The following is a 14,544-nucleotide window of genomic DNA, read 5'->3' as shown; positions in this document are numbered from 1 at the left end:
AACACTCATGATAATCGTATTGTGGAGATTACATTTATCGTGATGTCGTCCTCCGTCATGCACTGGGATCAATTCACCTTTTATTTGCAGAGCTGCATATCCGGTACCACTTAAACCCTATTTTTTGGCAAATGTTCCGCCCCAGGATAATAATGGATTTTGATTATCGCGATAATATCGTAAACCGCGATTTCTTTTTGTCACAATAATCGTGATATGATATGTTCACATCGTCCCATCCCATACAACCAACAGGTCGTACCAGGAGTCGAGCAGCAAAGTGACGGCGGACGGCGTGGTGGGTCTGACCAGGGCCTTCCTGGCGGCCGGCGCCCAGTGTGTGCTGGTGTCGCTGTGGCCCGTGCCCGTCGCCGCCTCCAAGGTCTTCGTCCACGCCTTCTACACTGCCTTGCTCAACGGCACCAAGGCCAGCGCCGCCCTGGCAGACGCCATGAAGACCGTCCAGAGCAGCAAGCAGTACTCGCACCCCTCCAACTGGGCAGGTTAGAGAGAGAGCACTGCTGCTGCTTCTCAAAACCTTTCCTGCCAAGGACCCTCACTTTGATACGTATTTGGCCGCAGATCCTGAAATCACTAGCTGAGCCCATTTAGGCCTAGAATTATTTAATGCTTTAACTATTGAGAAATAGCAGATATACAAGCTCACAGCGCGGCACCGAGTGCCGCACTGCAAGCTTGTAGATCTGCTATCTTTGAAAAATCTTGTTTTCTTTTTTGAATATATGTTTTTAAAAGTGAACATTTGTAACTCAAATATTTGCTTCTGGGGGGGGGGGAACAACATGGAACAACATATTTTGAGATGGGGGTCCTTGGCCAAATACCTGTAATTTTGGGGGTCCGTTGACGTGAAAAAGTTTGAGAACCACTGATTTAGAAGAAGGATTTATAGAATCGGTTCAAAAATATTCAAAGACTTGCACAGATGTTCACGACTTTTTCCAAAAATTGAAGATCTACAAGCTTGTGAGCTTGTATATCTGCTATTTTGCAACGGTTACAGCATGAAATAATGGTTCAAATCTAAAGTGACACAGATTTGCGTTCAGGCCTATATGGGATGAAAAGAATATCATGGCGAAGGGAGGGCTTTTGGACTGAATAATGGAGTGAAACTAAATGAAAATTCAGGCTGAGCTTCACCCCCATCTGATTTTTATTTTTTTTAGTATTTCTTTCTTTTTTTGCACACTGATGACTTCCACTCTGCTACATTTTAAATAGAAATATTGTACTTTTGATTGAAACGTAAAAATATATTATGAATGAACCACTTAATCCCTATTTGGAAAATAGCCATTCTACGAGCTCACAGCGCGGTGAGCTGTGCTGTGAGCTTGTTTTCACTATTTTTTGACAATTTCTGAGAGTGCACTTTGTAATTTGTACCATTGAATACCTGAGTATTAACTAGTATATACTTTGTCCATCGCTCTAAACATCTTATGTCTGTCTGCATGAAAGCTTGAATATTTGAATAAATCTTGTGGATTATGAGGTCATTAAATACTCAGTGTTGGGAAAGTTCACTTTCAAAACGAACTAGTTCAAGTTCAAGTTCAGAATTTCTAAAATGAACTAGTTCATTTCATAGTTCATAATTCTATATTTCGAACTAAAGTTCATGGTTTCCCAAAATGATCTAACGTAGTTCTTCTTCGTTCTTTTTTAACCATAATTATTTTATACTTTTGGCTATTAAAAAAAAAGAAAAAAAAAAATATATATATATATAAATAAATGTTTAGACGTTGCTGCATGCTATTATTTGTCAAAATTATTGACACAGCCCATATAGAACCACACACAGCAATAATGTCATCCAACTTAACATTGAGGTGCCCACAATATTTATGTGCCCACTGCTCAGTGCCCAGTCTTCCTGCACCCTTATTGTGAAGGGCTGAAGGCAGAAGTTTCTAAACCTCGCGCACAGCATGTGTCCGCGTTGGTTAAAATAGCTGATCTACAAGCTCACGTTGTCTCGTGGATGCGGCGCGTTGTGAGCTTGCAGATCAGCTATTTTCGCCGTGCAACACACATACGACAAAGTATAGTCAGGCTTGCGAGACGTAACGAGGAGGAGATTCACAGTGCAGCTGCAGACAGCACCGCATATCAACGCTCACGAGGAGCTGCGTGCAGTGCGTGCTATTGGAGCATGTGAATGAAAAGAGAGACGAGAGGACAGACGACCGCTGAGGCGCGGACCGCCGCACGCCGACGAACGCCGTTCACGGGCGTCAGAATGACCGCGTTCGACAATATCGTTCATCAAGCGAAAACAAAGAACGTTCAGTTCACATTCGCCCAAAATATAAACGTGTTCATGAACGATCGTTCTTTGAACGCGTTCGGGTACAACACTGTAAATACTGTATGTCAAGAAAAAAAAGTTAAAAAAGTGATCCAGGCACTCAAAAGTTTAAAAAGGGAGGAACAAGACTTTATTTCATTAGTCTAAAAAGCCGACATGTTTCAACCAGAAACTGGTCATCATCAGGGCATGATGATGACTGATGATGATCCTGTCGATCCAAGAGCACTATTAGACTCGTTTTTATTCTTCTTATTCTCCAATGAGCACCTGGTTTTTTCTCTCTCTCTCCTTCATTAAATATGCGATTGTTTTTTTTTGTTTTTTTTTGTCTGTCCAGGCTATATGCTGATTGGCAATGATGTCAAACTGAACAGTCCCTCGTCCCTGATTGGCCAGGCTCTGGCTGAGATCCTGCAGTATCCGGAGCGAGCTCGGGACGCCCTCAGAGTGTTACTGCACCTGGTGAGACATGCACTCAAATTTGCAAATTCTGGGCCCTGGGTACAAGGATTCACTCACATTTTGTGCTTTAACTATTGAAAAATAGCAGATATACAAGCTCACAGCGCGGCACTGAGTGCCGCGCTGTGAGCTTGTAGATCTGCTATTTTTAAAAAATCGTGAAAATTTGTGCAAGTCTTTGAAGTTTTTGCTCAAACTTTGTCATGTGAAGGACATGTGAAGTATTTGGCCACGGACGTCCATCTCAAAATATTTAGTTCCAGGGACCCCCCAGAAGCAAAATTTTAGTTACAAATGTTCTCTTAAAAATACATGTAATCAAAGATGTGCACACATTTTCACAACTTGTATATCTGCTATTTTTCAATAGCTAAAGTATAGAATAATTAAACGGAATCATTAAGGAACCAGAATCGTTAAAATCCAAAAGGATCCCAACCCTAACACGCACGCACGCATGCACGCATGACATATAGGGAGAATAGCTGCTCTACAGGCTCACAACGCTGCTGTTTTCGCTTCAACTTTTGGAATGATTTGATGATTTGCACCTACCGTATAATGACTTGCCCAAAATAGGGATGGCAGGTTTAAAGTGCTTCATTATGCAGAGCCTCACACCGTACACACACACGCACGCACGCACGCACGCACGCACGCACGCACGCACGCACGCACGCACGCACGCACGCACGCACGCACGCACGCACGCACGCACGCACGCACGCACGCACGCACGCACACACACACACACACACACACACACACAGGCAGACACATCTCCTCCTCCTCATTAACCTTGGTTTCTATCTGTGGACTGGCTTTGATTTATACCACATTCAAACACGCACACGTGCATGCAAATGCAAATGCAGACACACGCACGCAAGCATGCAAGCATGCAAGCATGCACGCACGCACGCACGCACGCACGCACGCACGCACGCACGCACGCACATACACACACGTTGGTATTACTACGCTTCTGAGGACATTAACACTTTAAACACAGGACATTATTGAAAGTAGCTGAAAATAGCCACAAATTTGCCTCTTTGTGAGCTTGTAGATCGTCTGTTTAGTAAAAATCAGCCATTAAAGGAGTAGTTTACCCCCAAAATGTTTTTTTTCTATTGATTAGTCACGCCATGGAGACTAGAGTTCAATAATATTTTTAGTTTTTTGTCGCATTCCTAAGACAAAAATGTGATAACAATAAATGTACCCCCATTCGTTCCGGATGGGGACCCGTTTTGAATTTTTGTCTTAGGAATGTGACAAAAACCAAAAAATATTATTGAACTCTACTCTCCACGGCATGAGTAATCAATAGAAAAAAAGTAATTTTGGGGGTGAACTACTCCTTTAAGCCATCAAGGCCCACCAAAACATTTCGTCGACTAAAACGAAAACTTTTCAGATGACTAAAATATGACTTAAAACTAAATGAGATTGTATTCAAAAGAGCAGGCTATGACTGAACTAAATCAAAATTGCCTTATAGAGCATGCATGTTACTCGTTCAACCTCAGAGCTCCCTCTGCTGGCCTTTTACTGTCACAGGCACAGGTACAAAGCAGTTTTGGGCTCCGCTGCCGGCAGAAACAACAAGTGACAATAATCAATGACAATACACTTACAGAACGGTGGCCTTCTCAAATGGGTTAAATGTCTGTCTGTTTTTAAATGTGTTTTAGTGTTGTAATGCTTAACGCCTCTTGACCCAAATAATCCCTTAGGGCAGTCGTTCCCAAGCCTTTTACAGTAGCTCAAGGGCCAATAGAGACATTTGCCCGGGACCCAAACTAGTGAAAATAGCAGATCTACAAGTGCACAACGCGTGTTTTTGATTGATTGAAAAATGTTATTAGACAAAACAGAGAACAGTACAAGTAAAGTCAATACAATAGAAATGTAGTACAGTACAAGTACAGTTAAACACCCTGCCTAAAAAGAACATCCCAAATAAGACCTTTTACGGTCTTTTTTTTTTTGTGTGTTGGAAGTCCTATGTATTCAATTCATGGTTGTGAGCTTGTAGATCAGCTATTTTCACTACCCCTTAAACACTTTGTTTTCGAATTTTGGGAATTGTCTTAGATTTTTCTTTTATTTCTTCATGAAATTACTGGGGAAAAAAATATGTTATTGTTAATTCATGAAGATGAAAAAAAAAAAGCTTTTTCTGAAAGGTTTTTTGAAAATGTTATTTGAAATAATAATAATAAAAAAATAAAAAAATAAAATCAGGAAACCAAAAATGAAGGGACCCATACAAATATGTGGAGCCAGTGTTTTTTAGAGGCCACACTAAACAGTGCCCTCTCTCTCTCTCTCTCCTCCTCAGGTGGAGAAGTCCCTCCAGAGGATCCAGAACGGCCAGCGTAACTCCATGTACACGTCCCAGCAGAGCGTGGAGAACAAGGTGGGCGGCGTGCCCGGCTGGCAGAGCCTGCTGACGGCCGTGGGCTTCCGGCTGGACTCGGCGGGGCCCGGCATCCCCGCCGCCGTCTTCTTCCCCACGGCGGACCCCGGGGACCGGCTGCAGCAGTGCAGCACCACCCTGCAGTCACTGCTTGGTACGTTGTTGTTCTGAACACAAGGACGATGGTGGACTGTAATGTCACACTGATGGAAGAAGTCCTCACATTTCTTTTGCTTAAGTATATCGTCGTTGTCGGGTGGAAACCTTGTATGTCCAAAACCTTCCTTTTTTGGTTATCATTTTAAAAAACAATTCAAAATAGTGAAAATGGACGATCTACAAGCACACAACGCCTCGCATCGCGAGGTGTTGTGTGCTTGTAGATCGTCCATTTTCACTAGTTTTGTGCGACAGTCTTTTGTGATGAAGCAGGGCTTTACTTTACGAAAAAACTGAAACTGAAACTTGGAGATACGAGGTTTCTGCCTGACAGTGACGATATGTATCCATGCCCTATCGTAGAAATAGACAGTTACAAGTACAAGTTTCGTATTCAAAATGTACTTGAGTTAAAGTACAGTTACAGTTAGGCAGAAACGATCATAAAAAAGACTCTTTAAGTTGTCCTCGCGCTGTGCGATTTTTCCCATCTTTTATGTTTGGTACATGTCGATGTGAAGCTTTCCCCACCATTATTGGCTATTGTTTGAATGATGAACCACAACGAGGTGTGGTACAGCCAGCCAGTGAGCGGCACATGTGGACCAGCCCGATTGACACTGAACAAATCCAACCTGGGAATAGAATCGTGGCACCAGACTGCGTGATCAGATGCCGCCATTATGGCCCCAAACTTCGTCAGAGCCTTGGCCATTGGACCTCAAGCCATCGTTCACTACAAACATGGCCAAAATTGCACAGCGCGTGGACAGCTTCCAGTTTAGCTCAATATTATTAAAGGGGATAACAGCCATGAGATACATTACAGAGTCATTAAGAGTTTCTTGTCACAATATAATAGGCTTCTTCTCCTCCCTTGGTCCTCTAAAACCAGCTTTCATATATTACCACATTAAGAAATCCACCTGCTTAGACTTTGTACCACTCGGGGGGGGGCGCAAAGAATGCAGAGTCTGTTACTGTAGGAATAATTAAGTGTTTCTTTTTGATGGCGTCCCCCCAGGCCTGCCGCCCCCGGCCCTCCAGGCTCTGTGCAAACTCATCACTGCTTCAGAGGCAGGAGAGCAGCTCATCAACCGGGTAAGGCCCCCCTCCCCTCCCCTGCACCGCACCACCACCACCACCACCACCACACACATACACTACTGTAGCGCCACATTATTAAGCCATTTAGGCCTAGAATTATCGAATGATTTAACTATTGAAAAACAGCAGATATACAAGCTCACAGCGCGGCACCGAGTGCCGCGCTGCGAGCTTGTAGATCTGCTATTTTTGAAAAAAGTCGCGAAAATGTGTGCAAATCTTTTAATATATGCATTTTTAAAGCGACTGTTTGTAACTCAAATAATCGTGCTTCTGGGGGGTCCCTGGAACTAAATATTTTGAGATGGGGGGGTCCGTGGCCAAATACATATCATTTTAGGGGGTCCTTCACATGAAAAAGTTTGAGAACCACTGACATGTAGTAGTCTCTCAAGAACAGACTAACCGAGCTCCAGTTAAGTGAAAAGGACCTTTTCTTTGACGATGGCTGGCCAGATTGCTGACATAGAAACATAGGATTCAAAATAAACGTATAGAATCAGGTCAAAATCGGGTCAAAATTCAAATTTTCACAATTTTTCAAAAATAGATGATCTACAAGCTCACGCCGCAGCACTCGGTGCCGCACTGAGAGCTTGTATATCTGCTATTTTTCAATAGTTAAAGCATAAAATAATAATAGTCAATAATGTGTACCCGGTCTAAATTCGTTAAGTCTGATATAACTTACTTTGGTCTTTTTACTTCAAAAGTCAAGCGATTGATGCTTGTGTTCAGAACTATGGAAGACAAACCCTGCCCACACGTTTCTTTGAGTTGATAAGCCGGTGCGAGGCAGAACAAAGCAAGGGTGTTATATCATCAGATGGCTGGGTTGCAGTACGTTAGGCACCATCGCGCACCGCGGAGAGCTAAACCTATGGCTTAATCTGCGCTGAAATGCCACAAACGAAGCGTGTACAAAGTCTTCCAAAAACAATCGGGGTCTTGTTCCCCCCCACGTATAGCTCACGATGGCGGAGAATGAACCGGCTGTTGCTTAAGTTTTGCTCGTGTTCACGTGTACAATGGCGTCGTCACATGCTCGCATTGAAGTGGTGTGCGATTAGGAGGAGATTAGGGATTATTGTGCCTTGTATGCCATGTAACTAACACACAGTACAGTGTACCAAACACGCTCATCTGTATGCATTGGATGGAGTGTGGGAGGACGAGAGGGAGAGAGGGAGAGAGAGAACTTATTTCAACCACGCAATAACCAGGCCCGACACATTGCAAAGCATCACATTGTCAACCCAATATCCCCAGCAACGCCGGGTAGGCTAATATGGTGCCGCTTTAGGGCCTCGTTTTTCTCCAATCTCAGACTTCCTGTGGCATCAGTCTGACATATCCATGATGTATTTCACTCAAAATGTAGGCACGGTTTCAGCCCAAACAGTGCCATTTGACTTCCATTATAAAGTTAAAGTTAAACATTATTGTAGAAATTATAATGTGAAAAGGTTGTGGTAGTGGATATACTTTTGTGGCCTTAATGGCCTAATGGCAGTATGCATACAGAACTTTGTACACACACACGCACCCTCTCATAGAGACATAGAGACAGAAATTAACAATATTTTCTGTGTCATTCTCAATATAAAATTATTAATTATTATTCATGTTAAAATGTGTTGAAAAATGTGATAAATTGTCTAGCATATACATGTACATGGTGTTCCCGTAGTGATCACAGTGTGGTATACTGTATATAACATCACAGTGTGGTATACTGTATATAAGTTCACAGTGTGGTATACTGTATATAAGTTCACAGTGTGGTATACTGTATATAGGTTCACAGTGTGGTATACTGTATATAACTTCACAGTGTGGTATACTGTATATAGTTTAGTTTAGTTTATTTCGATCCTCATCAAAATTTTCACAAAAACATAAAACATTACAGCAATTTCTAGCTGATCGAAAAGGCATAGGCCGAAGCTCAGAGCTTATTAATGCCTATCCTTTTCCCCTATAATTAACATTTCAATTTAAAATAAAAGTTCATATTGCATGAACACTCAAACATCCGTTTTACTTTAACAATGTCACTGTTCGTAATAAAACGAACCTTTCCACATTACTTAAATTATTCAAAAAAAACAAAATAAGAGTCAAAAATCAAATCAAATAAAATATCTTACAATTGTATGCAGTACATCAGTATATATAGTATATACCCACATTCTGTATGCTTATTACCAACACCAATACTGCCACATCACACCCGGTCGCTCATCTAAATACTATACTTATAATGTAATTATTCGTTATTGTTTAACAATTTAATTATTGAATTCCTTATAACCTTATAACTTCGTGGTAACATAATTCCACAACAGCATTACGTGTGAACTGTGTTCCTTTCCTGTTAACGTGAACCCTTCTACCCTTTGTGAATGGCCTGTAATGCATGCAATTAAAAGCCTATTCTCTCTCCCTTGCCCCCCCTTCTAACCTGCGGTCTGAAGGCTGTTAAAAATATGGTGGCTATGGTAAGTGTGTGCCTTGACCTATGCTCTACCTGCACCTCTTCATCCCATTCTATACCCCATCCCACCTCTCTCCATCTCCCTGCCACTGAGAAACACAACATCGCAGCCAATCCTGCATATTTAAACACTATGAACTTGCATGCATTGTTCACAATTATGCTTTGATGTCTAATGTCGCTCTGCTGTCTTGCACGCATACAATGCAGCTGTAGAAATAGTTGCCTTTTTGAAGTGATTGTTTTTCGAGGTTTTCCAGTCCACCGCTAGCTCCCTAGCTACCGTTAGAGATCGGCGAGATTACGAGTGTTTCGTCGTTGTCGCGTGAAAACCTTGTATGTCCATGTATGTAAATGTATTTTAAAAATGTTAAACTAGTGAAAATAGCCGATCTACAAGCACACAACGCCTCGCACCGCGAGGCGTTGTGTGCTTGTGGATCGGCTGTTTTCACTACTTTTGTGCGACGGCCTTGTCTGATGAAGCAGGGCTTTACTTCGTGGAAAATCGTACAAAATCGAAACTTGGAGATACAAGGTTTTGGCCCGACAGTGACGGTTTGTGGGTTCTTATAGCCACAGACGGTTCACTCCAGGTCAGGGGAATGTTTTCAGGGTGACCCGGGGCCGGGGTATTAAATAAAGCAAAACCGTTCGTGAACGTGAAGAGGCGTGGGAGGAGGAGGACAGAAGCAGGCAGTACAGTATCTTTGGAACAGTTGCGTCACTCTTACGAGAGGTGTCTCTGCTCCAAACACCATATAATCCTCAAATAAAAGGGCTGTGAGTTATGTTCCCGAGGCAATGTGTGTAGAAACCCCCGCAGGGCAGGATGGGGAGATTCAAGTTTAAGCTGAAAACCTTTATAGCCTCACAGTCAGAGGCAGCTCTCGGTTGTTAACGCTCAAGCCTCTTGGTGCAAGTATCAGCTTCACAAAGGAAGGTGTCAAAGGTCAGATTCTTAGCTAGTACGAGAAATGACTTTTGAGCTAGTATCACGGAAAAGAAGATATCATTACTTTTCTGAGCTTTTCTTTTTTTAGGTGACAAGAAGCAACAAACCAAATCAAGTTGTTCCACTTTGATTGTTTTGGTTTCTGTTCAAGTTTACCCATTAAAACCGGGATTTTAGCGCCGGCTATAAAAAAAATGGATAATGTACAAGCTCACAGCTTCTACATTGAGCAAAAAAATGCACTTCTTAAAATAAATTCATCATGCCTGTTGCTAAGGTATGGCAACATGACTGGTGGTGTCTTGCACGCACATGCGCCTTCGCGTGCGTGCAAGACACCAGTCATGTTGCCATACATTAGCTTTTGCAGAACTGACACTGGCACACTGGTCACCAGGTCAAGTTACTTCCAAATGTGCGACGTTTTCTCTTTACTCACACTGACTTCCTCTCTCTCTCTCTCTCTCTCTCTCCCCCCTCCAGCTCCACCAGGTGCTAGTCCAACTACAGACAGGCGAGAAAGAGCAGGACTTCTCCTTGCTGCCCATTCAGGTGTCCATCAGTGTCCAGCTATGGCGACTGCCTGGTTGTCATGAGTTTCTGGCTGCCCTTGGTGAGAACCGTTAAATATGAAACACAAACATGAAGCATACATTGCTCTGTATGCACACTATCTTCATTAACCGCTTAAAGGAGTAGTTCACCCCCAAAATGACTTTTTTTCTATTGATTACTCATGCCATGGAGACTAGAGTTCAATAATATTTTTAGTTTTTTGTCACATTCCTAAGACAAAAATGTGATAACAATAAATGTACCCCCATTCGTTCCGGATGGGGACCCGTTTCGAAACGGGTCCCCATCCGGAATCAATGGGGGTAAATTTACTCGAATCCAATTTTTGTCTTAGGAATGTGACAAAAACCAAAAAATCTTATTGAACTCTACTCTCCATGGCATGAGTAATCAATAGAAAAAAGTCATTTTGGGGGTGAACTACTCCTTTAAGCCCTACGTAATTCATCGTACAAAAGCAGTGAAAATAACTGATCTATGAGCTCACAATGGGTGACGCATTTAGATCTTTGGTTAAAAATAAAATAAAATAAACAATATTGAAAGGGGGGTCCCCCCACATGATTTTCCTTTTTGGGGAGGAGCTCCGCAGATGACAGTAAAGTGACAATTTAAGGACTTAAATTAATAAAATGGGGGGAAATGAAAAAAGACCATTACTGCATCAAAAGTAATCAATAACCTACAATAAAACTGGTCAAACATTGGCCAAATTGTCAAATAAAATAAGAATGCTCACGTTGTGAGTCGTTATGAGCTTGTAGATCAGCTATTTTTACAATATTTATCTGTGGAACCGAGTCAAACTAAATGTAATGCCTCAACGCCTACAATTCCAAGTGCTTGTCAGGGTGGTGGTGGTGGTGGGGGGGGGGGGGGGGGGTCCACAGTTCAAATATGATTATTTTGGGGGGTCACAGCCTGAAGAGGTTGAGAACCACTGATATAATGGGCCCAAACATGCAGCAACACCTATTGGTTGGTCGTCTGGGCGCCTCTGCATACATTGCACATTGAATTTCACTCTCACAGTGAAACCCTTTGGTATGTATGTCAGAGGTGGAGGAGGAATGTGGTTTTTGACATCCTCCCCAGGCAGTGACAGGGACCACAGTACGGTTACAGAGGGCAGAATTGGCAATGACTGAATTGGGCAGAAAGTAATATGAATAAAAAGTTGTTAATTCTCTTGCCTTTGTGTATGTAATGTATGAAATCTCAGTGTCGACTGTTGTCCCCTTGTGTGTGCAGGCTTTGATCTGTGTGAGGTTGGCCAAGAAGAGGTGGTGTTAAAAACAGGCAAACTAGCCAACCGCCGCACCTTGCACTTTGCCCTGCAGTCTCTGCTGGCACTATTTGGTAAGTACAGTACAAAAAGCCAATATTTATGCACATTACAGTATCTACATACCTGTACGTCCTCTTCATCTCACCAGTCCCATATTAGATCATTCACCATATTGTTTTCTTCATCTTCTTTTTTTAGACTCAACAGAACTGCCCAAGCGCTTGAGTCTGGACAGTTCATCTTCTCTTGAATCTCTGGCCTCGGCTCAGTCCGTGTCGAACCCCTTGCCCATGGGATATCCCAGCCTGCCTTTCTCTCCCCCTTGCCTGGACAATCTGGCTTCGGACGCCATCTCTGTCTACAGCCTTAGCTCCGTGGCCTCCACTATGAGCTTCGCCTCCAAGTCGGAGTGCGATTTCCTGGGCCATCGGCAGCGCAGCGGGGCCACGGCGCACTACTCCGTCCACAAGCATCCCCACGTCCCCCGCAGCCGCTCCTCGCCTCACGGGGCCGCTGCCGCGGCCGCGGGGAGCCGGGGGGAGGAGGAGGAGTACGAGGGCTTCTCCATCATCAGCAGCGAGCCACTCGGGAGCCACTGTGACTCCCTGCCTCTGCCGCCCGGCCACAGCCAGCGCCACCACCGCGGGGCCAGGGGGGTGTCCGGCGGGTCCAGTTCAGGAACAGGGAGGGGCTACGCTGTATCAGTGTCGTCGAGGGGCAGCGTCAGCACCCCGACCTCCCCCGTCAAAACCTGCCTGGTGCCGAGCCCCAACTCGCCCTTCCAGAAGGTCGGCAAGGTCAGCAGCTCGGACACGGGCGAGTCCGACCAATCCAGCACGGAGACGGACAGCACCGTCAAGTCCCAGGAAGAGAAGACGGTCCCTCTGGACCCTCAGGAGCTGGCCCAGAAGATCCTGGAGGAGACGCAGAGCCATCTGCGGGCGGTGGGCAGCCTGCAGCGGGCCGGGGCGGAGGGAGCGGCGGCTGGAGCGGCGGCGTCTCGGAGCAGCGCCTTTCGCTCCTCGGAAACCAGCGCGTTTAGCCGTCCCAGCAGCAGCGCCAGCGTCCGGGCTCAGTCGTCCCCCAGGCCCAAACCTCCCTCCCGCTCCTCCTCCCTGCAGAAGATAAGCTCGGGCTACAACAGCCCTGCGGTCTCGGAGTCCTCCCAGAAGGAGGGCAGCCACCCGTCTCCGACTCTGGACAGCCACGCACAGTTCAAACTCAAGTACCCCAGCTCCCCGTACAGCGGCCACATCTCTCGGTCTCCGAGCAACGTTTCCCCCAGCTCGGGCAACCAGTCCCCGGCCGGCAGCGCCCCATCCCCGGCGCTGTCCTACTCCTCCACCGGCTCCGCCTGTTCCACGTCGGCGGACACCCCCGACTTGGACCGTCTGAGAAGAGGGGTCATCGACGAGAAGGTCCAAGCCATCCACAACCTGAAGACCTTCTGGGCCAACGCTGCCGCCCAGCAGCAGGGGCACCTCCGCCCCGTCAGGGCCATCCACGGCGCTCCGGGTCCCCTGACCTCCTCCACCAAGAGGGACGTGCTGAGCCTTCTGAACCTCTCCCCGCGCCACTGCTCCCCCACTGACACCCAAGACAGCCTGGAGCTGCGGGAGCTGGGGCTGCAGTCCTTGGACAGGGGCAGCAAGAACTCGTCCAACGGACACCACCCCAGGAAGGTGGCCCCCTCTCCCACTATTTCCACTAGCAGTAGCCCCGGTGCTCGCTCTATCAGACTACCTGCTGGCAACGGATACAAGTTCCTCTCGCCCGGCAGATTTTTTCCTTCCTCTAAATGCTGAGACACTTTAAAAAAAGGCCCTTATACTTTTACTTATCATTTTAACTATCCTGTGTGCTGGAGCTGGAGGAGCAAGGGCACTTTCTTTCACGAGGGGCCACTATCGTCGGCCCACCGAACTTTTTGATTGACAGTGAAAAAGGATTTGATCGGTCAATGAGTGTGATCCCCCCAGAGGCACATTGAATGCTTGGAGTGTCTTGTCATTGTGCCCATAACACTGTAAAATGGCAAACGTGAGAAATACTCAACGACCTGATACTGTGTTTGTGTGTAACTGTGTGTCAGGTAGATGTAAATGCCAATTGGTATTTCCTCCCAAAAAAAAAAGAAGAAAAAAAACCTTTTGCTGTTTGTGTGGGCCAAATGCAACAGCTGTAAAACTGGTTTCCTCCATTCATTTGTTTTGTTTTGTTTTTAAAATCTAATGGTTATTGTTATTATTGTTTGTTATTGTTATTAATATTATAATTATTATTATTATGTTTTGTAAATTAATTCCAGTGTTTCACAATCAGTATTAAGCGTTTTTATATTATTATTAAAAAGTGAACAAACCTGTACCATGTAAAGGTGGATAGAGTGGAAAAAAAGATTTAATATTTTTTATTGAAATCGAAAGGGCATTTTGCCTGATTTCTTTGTGAATTGAGTGTCTGCTCCGAAGCATGGATCCTCTTGCTATTCAATGTTAAGTACCATGTATGACTTTTTAGCCCATGATTTTTTTAGATTAAACATGAAAGTTTCATGACAACCATCTGTCATTTATCAGTAAACTGTTTCAATAAAAAAACAAATCATGTTTGCTTTCTTGTATTTGTGGCTTTTTTTTTCTTTTCTTTTTATTTATTTATTTTCCATTTTGAAGCATGTCAGGGGAGGAGAATATCTGACAAATAATGTCACGTTTAAGACAGATGCATACAA

General features: G+C 44.4%; 1 protein-coding gene across 1 annotated transcript in view; it reads left to right on the top strand.

The window, feature by feature from the left end:
• Positions 1-13,907, top strand: part of ttc28 (tetratricopeptide repeat domain 28) — a gene marked incomplete at its 5' end in the record, with an annotated part of 518,726 nt that extends 504,819 nt beyond the window's left edge. Inside the window, 8 exons of the mRNA XM_080739232.1 lie at positions 256-503; positions 2,679-2,803; positions 5,151-5,382; positions 6,412-6,488; positions 8,972-8,995; positions 10,430-10,559; positions 11,774-11,881; positions 12,009-13,907. Of these exons, the coding sequence (XP_080595358.1) occupies positions 256-503; positions 2,679-2,803; positions 5,151-5,382; positions 6,412-6,488; positions 8,972-8,995; positions 10,430-10,559; positions 11,774-11,881; positions 12,009-13,615 (2,551 nt within the window). The 3' untranslated portion in view covers positions 13,616-13,907. The remainder of the gene's footprint in view (positions 1-255; positions 504-2,678; positions 2,804-5,150; positions 5,383-6,411; positions 6,489-8,971; positions 8,996-10,429; positions 10,560-11,773; positions 11,882-12,008) is intronic.
• Positions 13,908-14,544: the final 637 nt, after the last annotated feature.

Source organism: Nannobrachium achirus (assembly GCF_963921795.1).
Source record: "Nannobrachium achirus genome assembly, chromosome: 12".
NCBI lineage: Eukaryota > Metazoa > Chordata > Actinopteri > Myctophiformes > Myctophidae > Nannobrachium > Nannobrachium achirus.
The sequence above is the reverse complement of the archived record's forward strand: the minus strand, read 5'-3'. Positions and strand labels throughout refer to the sequence as shown.